The sequence below is a fragment of the Convolutriloba macropyga genome, chromosome 10 (assembly GCF_964194025.1).
Source record: "Convolutriloba macropyga chromosome 10, txConMacr16.3, whole genome shotgun sequence".
In the NCBI taxonomy this organism is placed as follows: domain Eukaryota; kingdom Metazoa; phylum Xenacoelomorpha; order Acoela; family Convolutidae; genus Convolutriloba; species Convolutriloba macropyga.
In genome coordinates, this window is record NC_134477.1 from 26,179,382 (window position 1) to 26,202,751 (window position 23,370).

At 36.8% G+C, this 23,370-nt stretch overlaps 2 protein-coding genes across 2 annotated transcripts in view; both read right to left on the bottom strand.

Moving 5' to 3' along the window:
* The window catches only part of LOC142348845 (snRNA-activating protein complex subunit 3-like), a 169,596-nt gene that overhangs the window by 104,744 nt on the left and 41,482 nt on the right, over window positions 1–23,370 (bottom strand). The window lies entirely within an intron of this gene.
* The window catches only part of LOC142348844 (uncharacterized), an 83,194-nt gene that overhangs the window by 18,360 nt on the left and 41,464 nt on the right, over window positions 1–23,370 (bottom strand). The window contains exons 8-9 of the mRNA XM_075400386.1: window positions 19,051–19,178; window positions 6,419–6,748 (exon numbers count right to left, since the gene is read on the bottom strand). Of these exons, the coding sequence (XP_075256501.1) occupies window positions 6,419–6,748; window positions 19,051–19,178 (458 nt within the window). The remainder of the gene's footprint in view (window positions 1–6,418; window positions 6,749–19,050; window positions 19,179–23,370) is intronic.

Consider the following 23,370-nt stretch of genomic DNA (forward strand, 5'->3'; position numbering starts at 1 on the left):
ACGAACAAACAAGCGTATAGGTCACAAAAAGCGATAGCTATGAGCTGAAATGAATTGCTTAAACTGAAGCCTTTTTATCAACTAATGAGACCTGTCAATAATGAGACTAGTAGTTAAGACAGTTGAAAAAAAACTCAATTAGTGTCAAAGTCATAGAAAACACTAGCTTTGAACAAAAAAGTTGAATCGATAAGCATAACACCTATTAACAGCATCAAATACCTTTCTCCATTGAGATTCAAAGATAAGACATCAAAAAGCACAATAAATAATTGCAGAAAAAAAAACTCACTCAAAATTGTTGAGAAATATTGTCAGAGTCATGAAAACCACTAGCTATTATTTCGAGCTATTAAATAGGTTCTTTTATGCCTCATTAGCAACCAATCAGACCTGTCATTAACGATACTAAGTGATAAGAAAACAGATAATTTGAAAAAAAGGGCAACACCTAAAATTCACAAATATTTTAAGACAACAAATAGTGGCAAAGTCATAAAAAGTTTCAGCTGCCCCTTAATGAATTCAAGCAACGGCAAATAGGCAGAATTTCAAATAGGCCTTGAGAAGTCAAAAAGATTTCACGCAAAATGTTGAATGAGCAGTGAACTGAGGTGAAGCGAAAAAATTTTAGTACAATGAAGTAAAAAAACAAACATCGCCGGCGAATTGCCGGAAAATAGCCACCGTTGACCCGCTTGACGCATATTGGAATTGATACAGAAAAAGATTAAGAGATAAAAATTGACAAAATTTGTCTTAAAGTGTCAGTTTTCTTATTTGGTGTGTCGATTCCTCATTCGGTTAAATTCGAAAATAACACTTAATTCAGCTACACAACTGTAGGCTCTTAGGCATGATACCAATGCCAGCTATCACTCGCTTTAATGAACTTTGATAAACTAGTACTATGACTTAAAGGCCGGGCTTTATATGTTTATCCCGTTTCTTTTGATTTTGCTCTTTTGACCTTGGACCGTATTCACTAAATTACGTAACTCAATACAAGAAGAATTTAAAATCAATTCAGTTGAAACAGTGAGTAAAGTAAGTCAGAAACCAAGCGTGAAAATTTGACTTAATTAAAACGATAAACGTCATCAAAAGGAAACGCGAACTAAAACAAACATAGCAGGACAAGTTCTGACATACAATTCAAAGAATTTTCATTGACTCAACAAAACCTAGAACGGACTATGAGTGTATTGGGAAAACCATCTCAAAAAATGAGATAAAAAAATCCAAAAAAAAATCAGAAAATCAATGTCAAAATGCCGCATGTGAACAAAAAACTACTAGCAAGAAAAACTTGTTTCAAACAAAAAACTTGGCCTAGAATTAACTAAGAGATGATTGGGAAATCCATTAAAAACACGATCCAAAAAATTGAGAAAAACAGCAAACAAAGCCGGCATATTGCCGGAAAATAGCCGCGATAGATGCTTGTGGCTATGACCAACAGTCATTTAATAGACCACTAGATTTTTTGGGTTAGATTCGGACTGTCATTTTTATGAGACACATAAGCTCTATACGGAGGAAGTCCTATCAGGGCTTTTCAAAAATAATCGAAATCAAAAACAAGACACTAATAATCACGAATCAGGGCATCTATAGTTGGCACTACTTGGATGCACACTACTGAGTTCAGAAGTCGTTTTATTGAGTGTGGTAAGTCACGCAATTGACCTAAAAACACAAAAAAGCGGGACGCAGGGTAAGAACAAACAAAAATCTGTTGGATGAAGTACAGAAAATTAGGATCGCAATAATAGCCGCCAGGAATTACTGACGCGGCTATTAAAAATAAGTTAAATCGCTGCGTGAACAAACAAAAATTTAATAGCGAGAAAGCTAACTTTTGTTCAAACACCGTTTTCTAACTCTGCTTTAAAATTAGAGTGAAAAAAATTCACGCCGCAAAACCACTCGCTTTTTTGCTCCACTTCCTGCTTCGGCATGACCAAAATCTCCTACTTCAATTTGAATTCAAAAATCCTAAAATTGTGTGAACAGATCTTAAAAATTAAAAACATAGCCGGAAGAATTCCGGAAGCGATTCGAAGGAAAACATTAAACAGCTAAAAACAACTATTGTGAACCCCGGACCACCACAAATGCCATTAAAAAATCAACGGCATTCGATAACAAATTGAACAAAAAATAGAAAAGCTTAAACATAAACCGACAAATGTCGGAAGAATTGCTCTTGAACGACAGGCGAGGCAATTTAATTCAGGGGCTGTAGCCTAGATCAAATTATGGGAGCAAAAAATTTTTCCCCGCCAGGATTCGAACCACTGCCCTCCCGATCCACAGCCACAACTACTAACCACTGCGCTACAGATCACATACCTCACTTATTCTGCAACCGAATTTATATTAGCTTTACTTCAGAGCAATAGAGATCACTCAAAAATGAAGAACGAAAGCGTGAAAAAGTCACTTGAGAAGTCAAAGAATGTTCTAGAAGAAAAGCGCAAAACTGTCAAGCGAAAAATTTGCATAAAAAAAGACACACACGTTTACAATAATTGCTATGAACTGCGTTCAAGAGCAATTAATGAGAATGACCAGAAAAAATAAAGCCGAGTAAAGTTCCTTTGCAATGTGAGCAATGAAAAGCTCGCAAAACAATGGGCAAGTCATAATATGCTAAGAAACTTGTCTAAGATTAAAAAGAAGAACTGCAAAAAAAATAAAAATTGTTTTAAATTTCTCAATTTCTCAATTCTGTCAATGTTCCAAAATAAAATTGATTTATACCAAAAAATTTTAGTCAATTGGTATCTGAATATTCCCTAAGTAACAAGCTTCTACTTAAATCCCACTCAAAGCATTAAAACAAAAAAAAAACAGGCAAAAAACCATTAAATTTCGTCTAAAAATCAGCAAAACTTAAACCTCCAAAATAGCATAAAATTCAAATTAACTACTTGAAACCTTCAATTCCTATCAAAACAAGCCTAAAACTAATACAATATCATAATCAAACCTCATAACCATCAAAAGATGCAAAAAACTGCATTTAGAAGCAGCACGTGAAAAAAAAAAAATTTCGCTCGCTTAGAGAATTTTTCACACATCAATTTCTCGCTCTCTCAAAAACAGCGGTATGAACAAAAACCACTCTCTTTCCGCTCCACTCTTCACATTTGTTCAGCACCAAAATCACTCCAAATTTTTTCACGCTTTTCATTTCCCGCTTCAAAAATCACTCCAACTAAAGTGATTTAAAAAAAGGACTTCTCCAATACTCCTCTTCGAGTCGTAAAAAAGACAGCGACCCAATACAAAACAAAATCCTTGAATTGTTAAACATAGCCGGCAGATTGCCGGAATAGCTGCGAAATAGACTTGCGTGCCGTAACATACAGATGGAAAAAGATACAGAAGTGAGTTGATAATAGTTATCGCCGCCGCCTATAAAACTTACAAGTTTATTTCAAAGGAGGTTGTTTTTGGGTGCAAAAAAAGTTTCCCTGTCGCGTCTCGAACCGGCGATCTCCGGATTAACAGCCAATCGCCTTACCCACTCGGCTGTCGGACCATACAATCTGTTTTCTTACAATCAACTTTCTTTTAGGAACAGATTCTGTTTCTGAATAACCGCAATTTAGGTCACGCAGAAAGCGTGAAATCAAGCGCGAAAAAACCATTTAAGCAGTGACGAGACAGAATGTTCTAGAACAAATGTAAAACGAAAATGAAGCGTCAGACGACGAAACAAAAAACATAGCCGGAAGAATTCCGGAAGCGACTCGAAGCGTAAAAACTTGACAAAAACCCTAATTTCAGCTGAAACCATTACCTTTTTTAATAAACCATAAACTCATTAAACCCCACCCCCCCCCCCGGTCCGATCTAAATATTGGTGAAATTTAAACCACTGTCACCAAGAGAAACAAAATGCCGCAAAAATATTTATTATTGAAAACGTTTGGTAAGGATAAGTGCAAAATAATTAGGATTGCCAAAACACTGATAGTCTCAAAAAGGTGACAGGGCTATCAACTTCCCTCAAATAATTCACGATTCTAATCTCAAAAAGATCGCTAAAGCAAACGGCAGATAATAAAAACTTAGAAAATAAATTAAACTTTTCAAAAAAAAATGCTCAAAGTTAACAATCAGAAAACTACTACAGTTAGATTTCTCATCAGCGCAATTAAGACAAAAACAACATATACTTTTTTCTTCTTGTATATATGCTAGACAACATGATTTCAAACTAATTCAAAAATTAAAATAATCATAGAAAAGCAACCGAGTAATATTTAAAGGCAAAAAAATGTTTAAGAACAATACCAAGGTCGGAAAAAAAACAATAAAAAGTAATAAGTAGCAATTCTGGAAAAGGCTTTCTAGTAAACTCTTAGTACTGCCTTATGTTGAATGAAATCAATTACAACCCAAAGAAATGACGAAAATCTAAGAAAAAGCCGAAATCATTTAATTTGTTAATAACTGAAAAAATCAATAAAACCAGTATAAATGTAGGTGCCAGGACAGAGATAGAATGCCACAAGCTAGAATGTGAACAATATTGACAAAATGTAAGGAATACTGTAACAAAGACTAATTCTTGATTTTTGAAAGTTCAATCAAAGTTTAAAAGTTTTGAAAGTTTAAAAATCAAACTTAAAAAAACAAGAAAAACTAACACCATTTCATTTTTCAGCATTCGAGACATAGAAAACACAACGATACATCCGAGGCAAAAATCTATCCTCCTGAACAGATCGAAAAGCAGAAATTAAACATACGAAACATTGAAACATTTTGCAATAAAAGGTCAAAAAATTTATAGGACTGCATTTATAAAAACATTTAACTAACTTTCAAAAAATTAACGCTAAAAAATTATTGACGTTTTTATTGAAACGAAATTAAAGCCCCTCATGTTGCACAAAAAGAATATTTCTAGTAATTAAAACCAAAATACAGACAAAAAACTGAGAAAAATAGGAAAAAAAACTACCAAAATCGGATTAGCAAATGTACAGTTTTATAAAACAAAAATACATCGAGGTAAAAAGAGGCATCGAGTCTATGAATTGTCAACGGGAAGTTGTCATATTGACTGATTTTCGACAAAAAAACGGCTAAAAGATCCAAAAATGAAGTAAATAATAGGAAAAAAGCCAAAAATTAATTAAAAAATCAAGAAATTTATGCCAATTTTGAACTTGAAACGCGTTTTCAGGCTCTGCAAAACACTGTGCTATTGATTTCCAAGATTTACATTTCAATATAGCATCGAATAAAAATCATTTCTACAAAAACCAAATTACAAGAAAAAAAAATGGGCCACTTAGACGAAAAAACGGCTAAAAACGGTTATCTATATGTGCCAGTCAGTCAAAAACTACTTTTCAAAGTCAAAAAGTCATTCACTAAACGCAGCGCATGATCAAAAAACTTCTCTCGCTCAGAAAAAATTAGTTCACACGGCAATTTTTCTCACTTTCGCTTTTAGGTCAAAACAGCGTCTGAACGAATAGTACTTCCGGTAAAAAAAAAAAAAACCTTAAGAAAACCAATACTCCTCTTCGAGTCGTAAAAACCAAGAGCACCGCAATATAGCTACGCTCAGCTTACAGCTTCGCAGCTATAAAAAAGACAGCGCACCCAATATGATTCAAAAATTCTTTGATTTGTAAAAAGGAGAGCGCCCAAATAATAGCCGTTGAGAGGCTGACAGCAGCTATTAAAAATAGGAGCGCTATAATAGCTTTCTGAGAAGCTGAGGCGACTATTAAAAAAACAGAACCAATATGATCCAAATTCTTTGGATTGTAAAAATATGATCGCAATAATTGCCGGTTGATGAGGGTGGCTGTCAACAACAAAACTACAACGATATAGCAAAATTCAGGTTACCTCGGCGTGTAGTAGCCTGGATAAACTGAATCAGAAGCCTCAAATGGTACCACGAGAACTCATCTTATACCACTAGCAAGATTTAGACTGAAAAAAAACAATTGTTGCGCACTCTTCAATTAACTTTTAGTACTAAGTCATCGGCTCATGAAAAATTTGAAGAAAACCAATACTCCTCTTCGAGTCGTAAAAAGACAGACAGGACCCAAGTAATTGCTATGAACTTCCTATCAAATCCCAAGAAAAAATTAGTCGCATTTTCTTTCTTTACAAGACCAATTAGTAAAACGCACACCGACTGATATTTTACAATCACACCAATGAAGAGCAGAAGTAATGCATTGGATTGTAATTAAAGAAATAAAACTTGGATCTTTGTTGTGAAACGCCGTCCTCCTATAAGTGTACGTTTTTTCTACAGCACTGCATCGAATATGCTTTCACACAGGAATTGTCCTTATAAAGTGCGGCGCATGAAAGAGTGTTTCGGGGCAAAGACCTTAGATTTTGCGAACATTACTCAGAATGATATTACCTTTTGACATTTCTTAGCCGATAACATAGCTTCTGTAGATTCCGATAAAGCCTGCTCTGTGAGATGACGCTTCAACTTAGGAGTCCTGGGCGTCTTTGGAGTCCCAAGGCTTGCAGCCGTTCTCGCATCTTCTTCTTTTGAGGCCGTTCTATCAGGAGACTTTCGAGTTCTGAATAACATTGCATTTAATTTGCTTTGCACGGTTTCCTCTCTTCGCTCATCTAAGCTCAAACTTTTGAATAGATTGTTAATTTTTGGACTGGTTGAATTTTGGCGCTCTTTTCGTGACTGCACTAGAACTTGCTTCAGGCTTGCATGGTCAATTATCACCTAAAAAACCCTATTCTTTCATTTTCCGATACCGGAAGATTGGTCAAAAACATTGATCTCAAGTTTTCTCAAAATCGAACGCATTGCTGCTTCAGTATTAAATGATTATTCTGATCTTTTCCGTTTAATGCTCAGATAATTCGCTCAAACTAAACCATGAATACTATTGTCACGACTTTACATCATATATCAATCATAAATTGCCGATAGCATTTACTAGTCGAGCGAGAAAAACGTGCGGATATGTACAAATACGCTCTAACACTAGTACCATCAACAGATTAAATTTACACCAACGTTCGACGAAAAGTCTAAACATACCCGGCAGATTGCCAGAAAATAGCCGCCGTTTATTCCAATGAGCATGATTGGGATTGGAAGAATAGATATTGAAAAAAAAAAAGATTTTTGTACAAAAACATTTTTAAGTCCGATTTATTTTGATGGCATTTCGTAGTTGAACAAACTTCTGTTTCTTAGAGAGGCTACAGGGGCTACTATCAATACCAATAAGCATAAGAGATGGGTAACTAAGACTTATAGGAACGACGTTCAAATAGCGGGCATCTAAAATTGGGCTTTATGGGTTTATCCCGTTTCTATTTTTGACTTCAATTTTTTATACTGACTTTTGAATTGCTTTGCTGAGCTACTGATGTTCAAATTCACTTTTAGCAGAATGAGAGAAGAGAGAAACTAGCCAAGAAAAGTCAAAAAGATTTCACGCAAAATGCTGAAAAAGCGGCAAAATCGTAAAGCGAAAAAAAGTTCGACGAAGTAAAAAAATAGGAGCGCTATAATAGCCGGCTGAGAAAATGAGGGCGGCTATTAACAATCAAAACTGCAGTTCATCAGCTCAGAGAACGATTGAACAAAATAACATATATATTTTGAAACAAAATGTATACTTTGAAATACATATATAGCCCAAAATTTTTAAATACATTGGAAATTCGTATCAGTTGAAACGGTGAGCAAAGTTAGAAGTCACACGTGCAATACGAACGCCAAACATAACCGATTATTGTCGGGCAAATAACTGTCAAATGGCCTGCGAGCGGTTGGCTTCGCTAGTAGCCAGCTGCGGCTTAAGGGGGGTGGTCAAGCAATGGGATGGAGGTAGGGTCAGGAGGGCTGCACGAGAGTGGGCCCAAACCGCCAGTTGAAGGAAGGTGAACGAGAAGAGTGCTGAGGTGAAGGCGGTGAGGGGGTCAAACATTCAGGATAAAGAACCGCTTTCACAACATGAAATAGTCTCCTCAAAATTTTTTGATGAATCGCATCTTTAGAGACTAGCAAAACATAAGGCTATAAGAGAGCTACTCAGCCGTTGAATGCCCTTCAGACCTTACTTGTTTAACCCGTTTTTGAGGACAAAAAGTTGAAATAGTCTAGCGAAAAATCGGCCAAAGGAAAAACCCGAAAAAAGATCACAGGACTAATACAATTGCTACAAACTGTAACAAAAGAAATAGGCAGAACACAGGAGCCAGACTCCTGAATCAACTGGCAAAAAACTTTCTTAGGCCTTAGTTACTTATCCATTAATTTTTTACTTCCATTATTGTGGAACTTGTTGCAAGGAAAAATTGTTAAAATAATTAACAAAAAATTATATCAGATAAACATTTTTCCAAAAGAAAATTCACCATTGAAAATCCAAAACAACTAACATCAGCTTACCTGCAAAGCTGATGATGCAGATCGGGATTAAAACAGCAAACATAACTGACAAGCGTTGGGCGAAATTCTCTCGAGCTGTGCGCTTCGATAGTAGCCAGTTGGGGCTTAGGGATGCATCAGGTGGGTCTGAAAGGGGGGGGGTCAAGCCATTGAGGGGGGGGGGGGGGGGGGCTCGTTATGAGGGTAAGGTTGTGAGAGAGCTAGACGGGAGGGGGATCCACATCGCCCGGTTGGAGGCGGGTGGACAGGGGATGGGGGGTTGGAGGGGGTTCGACTGTGAGTGGGGGTAGGTGAAAGAGGGGGCCAACCCAACTTTAAAGAACAAGAACCGTGATTCACAACTTGCAATTGTTTCCACGAAAAACTTTCGGTGAATCGCATACTTAGAGAAAAGTAAGGCGTGAGGTTCAAAGAGAGCTGCTCTGCCACTTAATATCCTCCGAGCGCTACATGTTTTCCCTTTTTGAGTCGAAAAGTCAAATGAGTCAGACGAACAATCCTTTATTTCAATTTGTAGTTACACACTCCCGATCCATGTGAATGGGAGTGTACAGAGGCTAGTATTAATGCCAATAGGCATTAGAGACGGTAACTATGACTAATCAGAACAAAGTTTAAGCAGCGGGCATCTAAAATTGGGCTTCATGGGTTTCCCCATTTCTACTTTCAATTTTGTTTCTTGTGACTCCGTTCATTTTAGACTTCTTTGTTGAGTAACCGCTGTTCAAAAGCACTTTGAGCAAAAAGAGTGAAGAATGAAACTAGCCTAGGAAAGCCAAAAAGATCTCATGCAAAATGTCAAACAACTGACAAAATGCCAAACAAAAGCCAAACAAATTTTATTCCAAGATGTAAAGAAAAACATAGAACAATGGCTGAAACAATTCAAAGAAAATTCTAAACAAGAGACTAGACCTAGAAAACACAATAGATGGATTGGAAAACCAGTTAGAAAAAAATTCGATCAAAAAAAATTAAAAAATAACAAAAATCGAGGTCAAATAGCCGCATGTGAACAAAAAACCAATCGAGAAGGCGACATTTTGTTCAAACACCGTTTTCTAACTATTTGAAATTTTCGCTCCACTTCCTGTTGTGTAGTGATCAATTCAACTTCAAATATGAAAATGCGTAAACAGATAATAAAAAAAGAGAGCGCCCCAAAACAATTCAAATTCTTTTAATTGTAGAATTAGGAGCACAATAATAGCCAGCTGAGCAGATAAGGACGGCTATTAAAAAAGAGAAACAAATAAAAAATGTAATCAAAAATTAAATCGGAGTGGATAATGTCACAACGAAGCAAAAAACTACATACGAATAACTGCATGTGCTCGTTTGAGAACATGCTATATAACATTTTCAAAAACATACGAAAAACAAAACCACTCATTCTTTCGCTCTTCCATTTTGTAAACAACTAAGGAAAATTAACCTTTTTCAAGCGGAAACTGACGTGAAGAAAAAACAAAAACATAGCTGGCAGATTGCCAGAAAATAGCCGCAATAGATTCGTAGATCGGCAGTCTAAAAAAAAACAGTAAAAAAGACAGACCAGAAAAATTCGTCTTTTCATTGAAGGCTGATCAGTTATATTTTGATTGAAAATCTGTATAAGTTATTGCTGCCTCCATTAGCTGATCTCAAATAACCTTCATTTAGAGTGACACACACCCATTTGACCTTATCTCTTTGAATTAAAGTAAATAAAAGTCAATTTCAAAGTGAGGAAGTCATTTTTGAGAGTGAGGTCAGTCAAGTGTGACCAAAAATTTAATCAGGCGCATGAACAAAAAAACTCGCTCCACTAAGAGCGAAAAATGACATCACACATGCAATTCAGTTGAAATTGCATGAACGAATGAACAAAAAGTGGCTGTGACGTCATGTGGTCGTAACAAAAATCATGACGACGAAATAAAAAAAAACATAGCAGCACAAGTCCTGACGTACAATTCAAAGAATTTTCATTGACTAAACAGAAAAACTAGACCTAAAATGGACTATGAGTGAATTGAGAAAACCATTTTTAAAAAGTCAGATCAAAAAATAAGAAAAAGAACAAAAAAACAATATCAAAATGCCGCATGTGAACAAAAAAAACCACTAGCGAGAAATAAAAATTTAATTCAAACAAAAAACTAGGCCTAGAATGAGCTGTGAATGGATTGGGAAAACGATTTAGAAAATCCGATCCAAAAAATTGAAAAAACAGTAAAAATCAGAGTGAAATTGCCGCATGTGAACAAAAAACCACTACCGAGAAACCGATTTTTTGTTCAAACACCATTTTCGCACTCTACTTTAAAATTAGAGCGAAAAAAATTCACGCCGCAAAACCACTCGCTTTTTCGCTCCATTTCCTGTTTCGGCGTGACCAAAATCACTACTCCCATTTGACTTCAAAAATCATGAAAATGTGTGAACAGATCTTTAAAAAAAAGACAGTGCCCCAATACAATTCAAATTCTTTGAATTGTAAAAAACCAAGAGAAGGCCAATAATAGCCCCAGCTATCGCTGTGCTGCTATTAATCACCCGAAAAACAAATAGATCAATTAAACCCATCTTTGAGTCGTAAAGAGGACAGCGCATAAAAAATAATCATTTGAGTACCTGTTGCGGCTTGTGATAAGCCGGACAAAACTTGCAGACAAATCTTGCATCAAGTAGAATTAATTAACTTCCCGTTTTGATAGCTCCAAGTCATCGGAAAAAGTTTTGCACACTTTTTACAATCAATACAATCCAAATTTTTAGGATTGTAAGAAACTGCGATTAGATTAACCATAGCATGGCTAACGCTCCGCGCTTCCTGGATGCTGTACTTCCGCGAGGTGGAGAGCGTTTCCGCAAAAGCAGCATCACCCAGAAGAAGAGATCGGAAATGCAAAAATCTGTTGCCTGATTCCTTTTTGGGAAGGGAATGGCTCGGCACTAGCCGAACTAAGAATCTCCTTAAACAGCCAATAGGCCACACACGCCGTTTAATCAAGGTTCAACGAATGACCAAAACGACTCGCGGTTGTCAGTCATGATGGCAGATTAGAAGTAAAGCAGTAGATCAATTGAGTGCGACACCCACTGCAGAAATCAAACTCGAGTGGGAGAAAATGAAAGAAAAGGCACCAGGCGAAGATGAAATCGCCTGGTGCAGCTAGTAATCCAGGTAATCCAGACTATGTTCCACAAACCAGAGCAAATGTAAAGTGATGAAATTGTGAAAGTTGGCATAATTGTTCCGTTACACAAAAAAAAGTAAGGGGAGACAACCCCGACAATTTCCGAGGAGTTTGTCTCCTCTCAAAAGTGAGCTGAATCCTAGCACGGGTCTTCATATCACCCTTGACAGAATGGAGCGAGAAGCATGGTGCAATGGACGACAACCAGGACGGCAACAGATCAACAGCTGACGCGGCCCATGTGGCGACTCGACTACATGAGGACAACAAAAGACTATAAAGGGAGTCGAATTCAAGAGACCGAGTGTGCCTCTCGGATCTCCATAAGACCTATCCTAGTGTGCATCGACCTTTGCTTTGGCGCATCTTCGACGCGTATGGCTTCAAAGGTCACTGTCTACCCAGCGGAAGGACTTGCAGGAAGGTATGTCATATAAGTTGAGGAGCGGCAAGGAGACTAGCTCAGAGTGCATCCAAAAAGAGGACTGAGGGATGGATGCCCCATGGTCCCCGATCCTTTTCAACCTGTTCTGTCAAGTGACAATGCGCGTAACCGAGGAAGACGGAATCGAGATCTCTTGCGTTCTTGGAAACGCCTGTCAGACCCAGAGAGCAGCTCAGCCGAACAGTGAAGCTGATGAAAATCCTATTCGCTGATGATACATCCATTCTCCGTTCAGCAGAAACCATGGAAGCCGCGAAACAAGAGGGTGACGAAGCTCTTTGAAGAAAAGCAGAAAGATGCTAAAGAAGAGGACATCACATTAGTATAGCCTAGCGCAGCAGCCAAGCGCAGAAGCCAGAAGACACAGACGCCAGAATCAAGCGAGGAATGAGAGCTCTGGCAAAAATTGAAACGACGGCTGCAACACTCTCGTCTGTCAAAGAATCGGCAGTCGTAGAGAGATACATGATGTTCAAATGTCACATCCGATCCTGGAACATCAGTGAGATCAGCCGAGTACAGGAAAATTCGACAGATAATACGGATGTCTGAAGCCCCAAGAACCATGCACCTCTGAGAGAGATGGAGAGGAAGAAGAAAAACATGGACTCTACGGAAAGAACTGAGGATAAAATCAGTGTGCATGAGAATCGAAAAGAGCAGCCTTGAAAGGCTCGGTCACGTAGTGCAAATGCCTGTAAACAAAAACCCGTTGCTTTCGCATGTATAAAAAATTGGAAACATACCCGGCAGATTGACGGAAGATAGCCGCCGTTGTTTCCCATAACCAAGATTTGGATTGAAGGAGAAACAAACTAGTGAAAAAATACTAACAATATCAAAGTGCGAACTATTTTGATGTCATTTTGGAGCTAAACATACTCCTTTATCGTAGTCAGACGGGCTAGTATCAATAACATTAAGCATTAGAGATGGTAACAGAGAGCAAAATTAGAGTAACGGGCATCTAAAATTGGGTATTATGGGTTTGTCCCGTTTCTATTTCTGATTTCGTTTTCTGATACTGACTCTGTTCATTTTCTATTGCTTTGCTGAGCAAATGCTGTCTAAATCTGTTTTCGCAGAATGAGAGAAGAGTGAAACCAGCCTAGAGAAGTAAAAGAAATTCACGCAAAATGTTGAACAAGCTGTGAGCAAATGTTGAGCAAAAGATTTTCATTCGACAAAGTTAAAAAAACATAGCAGGACAAGTCCTGAAATACAATTTAAAGAAAAAAACTAATTTTTGATCTGACAATCATTTACTCCGCTTTAAAGGGCAAATGGGAGCTGTTACTAACAAGACTAAGCAAAAAAAACACAAGACTAACAAAAACAGGTTAAGACTAAAAAAAAACAATTTTAAACTTTTGAAAAGACAGGATCAACATCAAAAAACAACTGCTACAAACAAAAACTGTCAACTAAACTCTATTTCTCATTAGCAATCTGTCATTAAATGTCGATGAGTCCTCTCATTGATAATATTAAATGATAAGACAAAAAACCAAAAATCGTAATAAAACTCGCAAACTGTTTGAAAAAACTTTTTGAAGAATAAAAGTAACAGATTGCTAATGAGAACGCAACAGCTACTTAAGGAAGTGAGGTCATAAAATGTGAGGAGCGACAGATAGACTAGCTCAGAGTGGAGCCAAAAAAGAGGATTGAGGGAGAGATGCTCCATGGTTCCCGATCCTTTTCAACCTGTTCTATCAAGTGACCATGCGAGCAACCGCGGAAGGCCAGAGGAAGACGGAATTGCTCTTACGTTCCTGTAAACACCTGCCAAACCCAGAGACACGCTCAGCCGAATAGTGAAGCAGTCGAAGTGAAGCTGAGGAAAATCCTATTCGCTGATGACACAATTAATCTCAGTTCAGTAGAAACGATGGAAGCCGCGAAAGACAACCAAGAGGGTGAGGAAGCTCTTTGAAAAGATGCTAAAGAAGAGGACATCACATTAGTAGAGCCTAGCGCAGCAGCCACGCGCAGACGACACAGAGTCCAAAATCAAGCGAGGATTGGGAGATCTGGCAAAAATTCAAGCGACGGCTGCAACACTCGTCTGTCAAAGAATCGGCAGTCGTAGAGAGATACATGATGATCAACTGTCACATCCGATCTTGGAACATAAGTGAGATCAGCCGAGCACAGAAAAATTTGACAGAAAAAACCGATGTCTGGAGCTCCAGGAACCAAGCACCTCTGAGAGAGATGGAGAGGAATAAAAACTTGGACTGTACGGAAAGAACTCAGGATAAAACCAGTCCGCATGAAAATCGAAAAAGAGCAGCCTTAAAGAGGCTCGGTCACGTACTGCAAATGCCTGTAAACAGAATAACCCGACAAGCTGCTTTCGAATGGCTCAAAAATTTGGATACATAACCAGAAGAATGCTGAAAATAAGCCGCCGTTGATTCCCATAGCCAAGATTTGAATTGAAAAAGAAAAAAACAAGTGAAGAAATAATTTTTGTACCAACAATTTTAAAAGGCGAACTATTTTGATGTTATTTTGGAGCTGAACATACTCCTGTTTCGTAATGAGACGAGCTAGTATCAATAACAATTAGCATTAGCAATGATAACTAGGCAGAGTTCGAGTAACGGTCATTAAAATTGGGCATAATGGGTTTATCGTTTCTATTTCTGATTTCGTTTTTTGATATTGACTCTTTTCATTTTCAATTGCTTTGCTGAGCAACTGCTGTCAAAAACCACTTTTAGCAGAATTCTAGAAGAGTGAAATTAGCCTAGAGAAGCCAAAAAATTTCACGCTAAATGCTGAACAAGCTGTGAACCAAGGTGAAGCAAAAAATTTTTATTCGACAAAGTAAAAAAAACATAGGACAAGTCCTAAAAAACAATTTAAAGAAATGCATTAATTTTTGATCTGAAGAGCATTTACTCCACTTTAAAAAGCAAATGGGAGCTGTTACTAATGGGACTAAGCAAAAAACAACACAAGAACAACAAAAACAGGCAAAACTACAAAAAAAACACTTATTTTTTTGAAAAGACAGGATCAACATCAAAAAACAACTGCTATAAACAAAAACTGCCAACTAAATTCCTCTTCTTCTCATAAGCACTCTGTAATTACAATTACACCAATTAAGTGAGTCTTCAATGACCACCGTTGAGACCTGTCATCAATGAGATTAAGTGATAAGACAGCAATAAGTACAAATTCTAGCAAAACTAAAAAAAAATGACACTAGGGGTTAAGACAAAATTGTAAACAAAAACTCGCAAAAAAATTTTGATAAATATTATTAAAAACAATTAGTGTCAAAGTCATAGAAAGCACTAGCTTTGAACAAAAAGGCTTAAATCAATAAACTTAACATCTAATAGCAGCATCAGATACCTGCCTCCATTGAGATTAAAAGATAAGACAACAAAAAGCACAATAAATACTTGCAGAACTCAAACTCACTCAAAATTCTCGAGAAAAAGTACTGTCAACGTCATGAAAACACCTAGCTCTTAAATCTAGCCATTAATTCGGTTCTTTAATGCCTCATTAGCAACCAATCAGACCTGTCATTAATGATACTAAGTGATAAGACAACAGATAATTTTAAAAAAAGGCAAAATCTAAAATTCAATAATAAATTATGACAACAAATAGTGGCAAAGTCATAAAAAGTTTTAGCTGCCTCTTAATGAATTCAAGCAAAGGCAAATAGACAAAATTAGAACACATATGTACTGTCTTAAAGGCACTGAAGGAAAGGAAACTCTGAAAACATCAGATTGCGGGAAAATAGCCATGATAGACTTTTGTGGCCTTCCATGAATTGAAACAACTAAAGAAATAAGATAGACAGATCAACCACCAGTTCTTTAATAGACCACTAAACTTTTTTTGAGTTAGATTGGGACTTTCAATTTTATGACACATATGGTCTACAAGGAATAAGCCCCAAAAGAGCTTTTTCAAAATTGATATTCAAAATCAAAAACTCAAGACTAATACTCAAGAATTAGGGCATATAAGTTTGGCACTACGGATCTATTCTGTTTCGCCCCCCCCCCAGCTTAGTGAGCATAAATTCTTTATGACCCCCAGGCGCATGTGCTATTTTCTTACGTAGTAACGTGCTATATAACAACATATAATTTGTAACTGGGGGTCATAAAAAACAATGGGGGGCCAAAACAGAATAGATCCGACACTACTTAGATGCACACTATTGATCTTTAACTAGTAAAAGTTCACAAAATTCAAAGTTTCATAAGTGAGTTCAGAAGTCAATTTTTGAGTCAATTTTAAGTCTCGCAATTGACGTTAAAGCAGAAATGACGTCACGTACACATTTTAACTGCAAAGCAGTAGAAGTCACAGAAGTCATTGAAAAAGTCAATTCCAAAAAGTCAGGTCTAAAGAATCAACGATAGAGACGACGAAATGGAAAAACATAGCCGGCAGATTGCCGGAATAGCAGCGAAAGAATAGACCTGCGTGCCATATAATAGAGATAGAAACAGATTCAGATCAAAATTGAAAAAAAAAAATCGACGCCGCTCAAAAAACTAGGCTAAAAAACATTCAGCGATAAATTAATAAAGCTTGTTAAAATTCATTCCACAGAAGCCTCTTATTAGGAATTTTACTGCACATAAGAGTTCCTTTGACCTTAAACAAATTTAATTTAAACTTAAGTTTTAAAGTGCAAAAGCCATTTTATTGAGTGAGGTAAGTCGCGTATGCTCAAAATCTAATCACGCAAATAACCTAAAAACTTTCGCTAAAGCGAAAGAGAAAAGACGTCACGCGCGCAAATGCCGTTAGTGAGAGGAAGAAGTCATTCAAAAAATTCGACTTTTTCAGCTTTGCTGTGTGAACAAATGTAAAACGAAAAAAGAGCGTCAGACGACGAAACAAAAAAACATAGCAGGACGAGTCCTGACGTACATTTCAAAGAATTTTCATTGACTAAACAGAAAAACTAGACCTAGAATGGACTATCAGTGAGTTCAGAAAACCATTTTAAAAAAAATCAGAACAAAAAAATAAAAAAAAAAAACAGAAAATCAATATCAAAATTCCGCATGTGAACAAAAAACCCTACCGAGAAATGAAAATTTAATTCAAACAAAAAACTAGGCCTAGAATGAGCTGTGAATGGATTGGGGAAAACCAGTTAGAAAAAAATCCGATCCAAAAAAATGAAAAAACAGTAAAAATCAGAGTGAAATTGCCGCATGTGAACAAAAAACCACTACCGAGAAACCGATTTTTTGTTCAAACAGCATTTTCGCACTCTACTTTAAAATTAGAGCAAAAAAAATTCACGCCACGAAACCACTCGCTTTTTCGCTCCATTTCCTGTTTCGGCGTGACCAAAATCACTACTCCAATTTGACTTCAAAAATCATGAAAATGTGTGAACAGATCTTAAAAAAAAGACAGCGCCTCAATACAATTGAATTGTAAAAAAACCAAGAGCACCGCAATATAGCTACGCTCAGCTTACAGCTTCGCAGCTATAAAAAACACGATGTCCCCAATAATAGCCGCTATCTCTCTGCGGCTATTAAACAGAAGTCAAATGGACGCACCTGAAAAAAATCTATCTCAAAAACCGCCAAAACGCCAATTTCTCACTCCACTTTAAAGATATTTTGAAAAAGTCACACCTCAAACCTACTCGATTTGTTGCTCCCTTCACTATTTCAGTGTGACCAAAATCATCACTCTAATATGACTTCTCAGTGACGTGAAAAAGCCAAAAAGCGTGAACAGGTATTTAAAAAAAGCGCACCAATACAATTCAATATCCTTGAAATTATAAAATTAGGAGCGCTATAATAGCCGGCTGAGAAGCTGAAGTGGCTATTAACAAGTCAAGAAAGAAAACAGTTCAGATCCACACCTCGTTTCTGGATGAAGCTGACGAAAGAAGCCGGAGGGGACCCGACTATGGTTGAAAACGTGTCCCAGGATCTAAAGACTTGGAATTCAAAGATCAAGGACCGTTATTATCACATAGAACTCTGAGTGCCGGATGGATGGGGGAGACGACGGATGGACAGGAGAATACCTTGTGCGATCAAAACATGCTAAGCAACCAGATACCACGACGTGTCAACAATGCAGCAAAATCTATCTGCACCGAGGATACGCAGTATAATATGAACGCTCTAGATGTGATAAGCAGTTCCTACAGAAATCGAAACTGAAAAATCATATGAAATCACGCCAAGGAGAAACCAGGCCTACGGAATACGTCCCGAAGAGAAGCGAATGCCCACTGTGCAAACTCACCGACGAACATGTTCTGACATCTCGCGAGCGTCAAACGACGGCATGGGGAGATCCTAGATTAGGGGTGACCAAACCAGACCAGCTATAGCTTTGCGGCTGTTAATGAACAATTTCTCTAAAACGCGCGAATTCGTCTTAAGAAACTAACGACGGCTTGACGGGCTTTGCCAGTATCTAGCTGAGGCGTTGGGACGGCGAAGGCGGGAGGAGCTGAGTAGAAAAAGTAATTGCTATATTAAGGAATTGGGGATTGATGACCTTTAAAACCATGATTTTCTCTTCTCCGCAGCGTCAGTGAATAGGACACTTAGAGACTAGCGGAGCACAAAGAGCTGTTCAGTGACCTAATACCATCCGAGCTTTACCTGTTTTAGAAGCAAAAGCGTCAAATCGATCGAGCAAAAAATCGCATAAATAAAGATTGCAGGACTAATATAATTGCTATTAACTTTGTTTGAGAGCAATTACGTGCTAGAGACGCAAAAACTGATGTATCGAAAAAGTCACTCAGAACATTTAACTCAGACCGTGGTCATCAAAAGACGCTCAAAGTTTTACGCCACGCTTAAATTGCTGCAGAACTTTTCACCATAACACAGTAGAGCAATCGGCTACAGTAAGACTTCTGTTTTATATTCTTAGTTGATTCTTTCAACTCAAAATATTAACAGAACTCTACTTGATTGGACTGCTGATTGATTGATTGATTTAATTACCTGCTCTCTTCGCATTGGCAAACACTCTTCTGTATCATCAAACTGCACAATGTAAGCGTAGTTGTGATTCGCTAGCTTCGCCATCTCCTTATCAAACCGCGCACTTTGAATCAACTGTGTAATCACACCTGGAACAGATAAATCTGGGAATAACTAGTTGAAACAATTTTTACCCTATCGATGAGAGTACAATTATTCTCAATGTTTGTCTTGTTCTTCGATTTGCTGCTGTTCTTGTAGCCGCGCGACAGACTGTGTTCGGTGGGTTATCTATGCGGAGTAAGTCGTCCTCAATCGGTCACATAGTTACATTTTAATTTCAATAGTATCAATTATATTATGTGATTGCCTTTTCAAGTGACTGTGGCGCGCAACCTTTCTGCATCAACTCCCTGGTGCAGATGTTCTTCGATATAAATTAAGTGAAAAATTGGCGCACAGAAATCAGCGGCACACTTTTCTAAAAAAAAATTGACCATGTAAACTAAAGCTAAACCAGGTGAATTAAAAAAACAGCGCCAAAATTATGTGCATGAAATTTGTCTATCAAAAAAATCCTGCAAAATATCTGTCTATAACAATTAGAAAAGAGACGTCAACGAGCGATGTTAAATAAAAATAAGAGAACAATTCATTATACAGCACAAATGAGAACACTAGATTCATAGATTCAAATAGCATGAACGAAAAAACTAGTTAATTATTTTTGCCATTTTATTTCATTCGTCCAATTTACTTAATATTGTTATTTTTATTGTAGAATATTGCTCTTCAACGTTTTTCTGATTAAATTAACATTTCATGCTGACAAAATTTCTATTAGAACCGTTTCTAGTTCGTAGAACACCAACGTGACACTAATTATTTGGAGTTCTGCTGAAAGAACATCCCTAACAGTATTGTGTTTGGTTTTAAGAAAATAATCTTTTATACTTGTAATGTGACTTTCGCTTTCTATAATATTGCAATCAATTTGGTGAAGTGATGTTTCTCGCTGAATTATTTAAATGCTTAGTAACCTGGTTTTGTCACATACGTTATTCTTTTCGCTAATATAAACAGGGCCAGAGGGGCTTGGGTTTTACTTTAGAGGACCGACGGCTAAAAGAGTTTTCTGTTATGAAGAAAAGGATTTCAATCTAAGATTGAATTTTGAGGTGGCTGATCTTTAGCTTGACAACTTTGGTCGTGTTCTTCTGATTAATAATTTTTAAGACCCGGAGGCCGATTTGCATTTGAGTACTCACTGTACAAATACATCAAGATTTCTGATTCTGAGACTCAAAAACTGATGTAACAAAAAAGTCACTCAGAACATTTAACTCAGACCGTGGTCATCAAAAGACGCTCAAAATTTTACGCCACGCTTAAATTGCTGCAGAACTTTTCACCATAGAACAGTAGAGCAATCGGCTACACTAAGACTTCTGTTTTATATTCTTAGTTGATTCAATCAACTCAGAATATTAACAGAACTCTACTTGATTGGACTGCTGATTGACTGATTTAATTACCTGCCCTCTTCGCATTGACGAACACTCTTCTGTATCATCAAACTGCACAATGTTAATTTGTTATTTTTATTGTTGAATATTGCTCTTCAACGTTTTTCTGATTGAATTAACATTTCATGCTGACAAAATTTCTATTAGAACCGTTTCTAATTCGTAGAACACCAACGTGACACCAATTAGTTGGAGTTCTGCTGAAAGAACATCCCTAACAGTATTGTGTTTGGTATTAAGAAAATAATCTTTTATACTTGTAATATGACTTTCGCTTTCTATAATATTGCAATCAATTTGGTGAAGTGATGTTTCTCGATGAATTATTTAAATGCTTAGTAACCTGGTTTTGTCACATAAGTTATTCTTTTTGCTAATATAAACAGGGCCAGAGGGGCTTGGGTTTTACTTTGGAGCAGGACCGACGGCTAACAGAGTTTTCTGTTTTGAAGAAAAGGATTTCAATCTAATATTGAATTTTGAGGTGGCTGATCTTTAGCTTGACAACTTTGGCTGTGTTCTTCTGATTAATAATTTTTAAGACCCGGAAGCCGATTTGCATTTGAGTACTCACTGTACAAATACATCAAGATTTCTGATTCTGAGACTCAAAAACTGATGTAACGAAAATCACTCAGAACATTTAACTCAGACCGTGGTCATCAAAAGACGCTCAAAATTTTACGCCACGCTTAAATTGCTGCAGAACTTTTCACCATAGAACAGTAGAGCAATCGGCTACACTAAGACTTCTGTTTTATATTCTTAGTTGATTCTTTCAACTCAAAATAATAACAGAACTCTACTAGATTGGACTGCTGATTGACTGATTTAATTACCTGCTCTCTTCGCATTGACGAACACTCTTCTGTATCATCAAACTGCACAATGTTTATTTGTTATTTTTATTGTTGAATATAGCTCTTCAACGTTTTTCTGATTAAATTAACATTTCATGCTGACAAAATTTCTATTAGAACCGTTTCTAATTCGTAGAACACCAACGTGACACTAATTAGTTGGAGTTCTGCTGAAAGAACATCCCTAACAGTATCGTGTTTGATTTTAAGAAAATAATCTTTTATACTTGTAATGTGACTTTCGCTAGCTATATTATTGCAATCAATTTGGTGAAGTGATGTTTCTCGCTGAATTATTTAAATGTTTAGTAACCTGGTTTTGTCACATAAGTTATTCTTTTTGCTAATATAAACAGGGTCAGAGGGGCTTGGGTTTTACTTTGGAGCAGGACCGACGGCTAAAAGTTTTCTGTTTTGAAGAGAAGGATTTCAATCTAAGATTGAATTTTGAGGTGGCTGATCTTTAGCTTGACAACTTTGGCTGTGTTCTTCTGATTAATAATTTTTAAGACCCGGAGGCCGATTTGCATTTGAGTACTCACTGTACAAATACATCAAGATTTCTGATTCTGAGACTCAAAAACTGATGTAACGAAAATCACTCAGAACATTTAACTCAGACCGTGGTCATCAAAAGACGCTCAAAACTTTACGCCACGCTTAAATTGCTGCAGAACTTTTCACCATAGCACAGTAGAGCAATCGGCTACACTAAGACTTCTGTTTTATATTCTTAGTTGATTCTTTCAACTCAAAATATTAACAGAACTCTACTTGATTGGACTACTGATTGACTGATTTAATTACCTGCTCTCTTCGCATTGACGAACACTCTTCTGTATCATCAAACTGCACAATGTTAATTTGTTATTTTTATTGTTGAATATAGCTCTTCAACGTTTTTCTGATTAAATTAACATTTCATGCTGACAAAATTTCTATTAGAACCGTTTCTAGTTCGTAGAACACCAACGCGACACTAATTAGTTGCAGTTCTGCTGAAAGAACATCCCTAACAGTATCGTGTTTGATTTTAAAATAATCTTTTATACTTGTAATGTGACTTTCGCTAGCTATAATATTGCAATCAATTTGGTAAAGTGATGTTTCTCGCTGAATTATTTAAATGTTTAGTAACCTGGTTTTGTCACATAAGTTATTCTTTTTGCTAATATAAACAGGGCCAGAGGGGCTTGGGTTTTACTTTGGAGCAGGACCGACGGCTAAAAGTTTTCTGTTTTGAAGAGAAGGATTTCAATCTAAGATTGAATTTTGAGGTGGCTGATCTTTAGCTTGACAACTTTGGCTGTGTTCTTCTGATTAATAATTTTTAAGACCCGGTGGCCGATTTGCATTTGAGTACTCACTGTACAAATACATAAAGATTTCTGATTCTGAAACTCAAAAACTGATGTAACGAAAATCACTCAGAACATTTAACTCAGACCGTGGTCATCAAAAGACGCTCAAAATTTTACGCCACGCTTAAATTGCTGCAGAACTTTTCACCATAGCACAGTAGAGCAATCGGCTACACTAAGACTTCTGTTTTATATTCTTAGTTGATTCTTTCAACTCAAAATATTAACAGAACTCTACTTGATTGGACTACTGATTGACTGATTTAATTACCTGCTCTCTTCGCATTGACGAACACTCTTCTGTATCATCAAACTGCACAATGTTAATTTGTTATTTTTATTGTTGAATATTGCTCTTCAACGTTTTTCTGATTAAATTAACATTTCATGCTGACAAAATTTCTATTAGAACCGTTTCTAGTTCGTAGAACACCAACGTGACACTAATTAGTTGGAGTTCTGCTCAAAGAACATCCCTAACAGTATCGTGTTTGATTTTAAGAAAATAATCTTTTATACTTGTAATGTGACTTTCGCTAGCTATAATATTGCAATCAATTTGGTGAAGTGATGTTTCTCGCTGAATTATTTAAA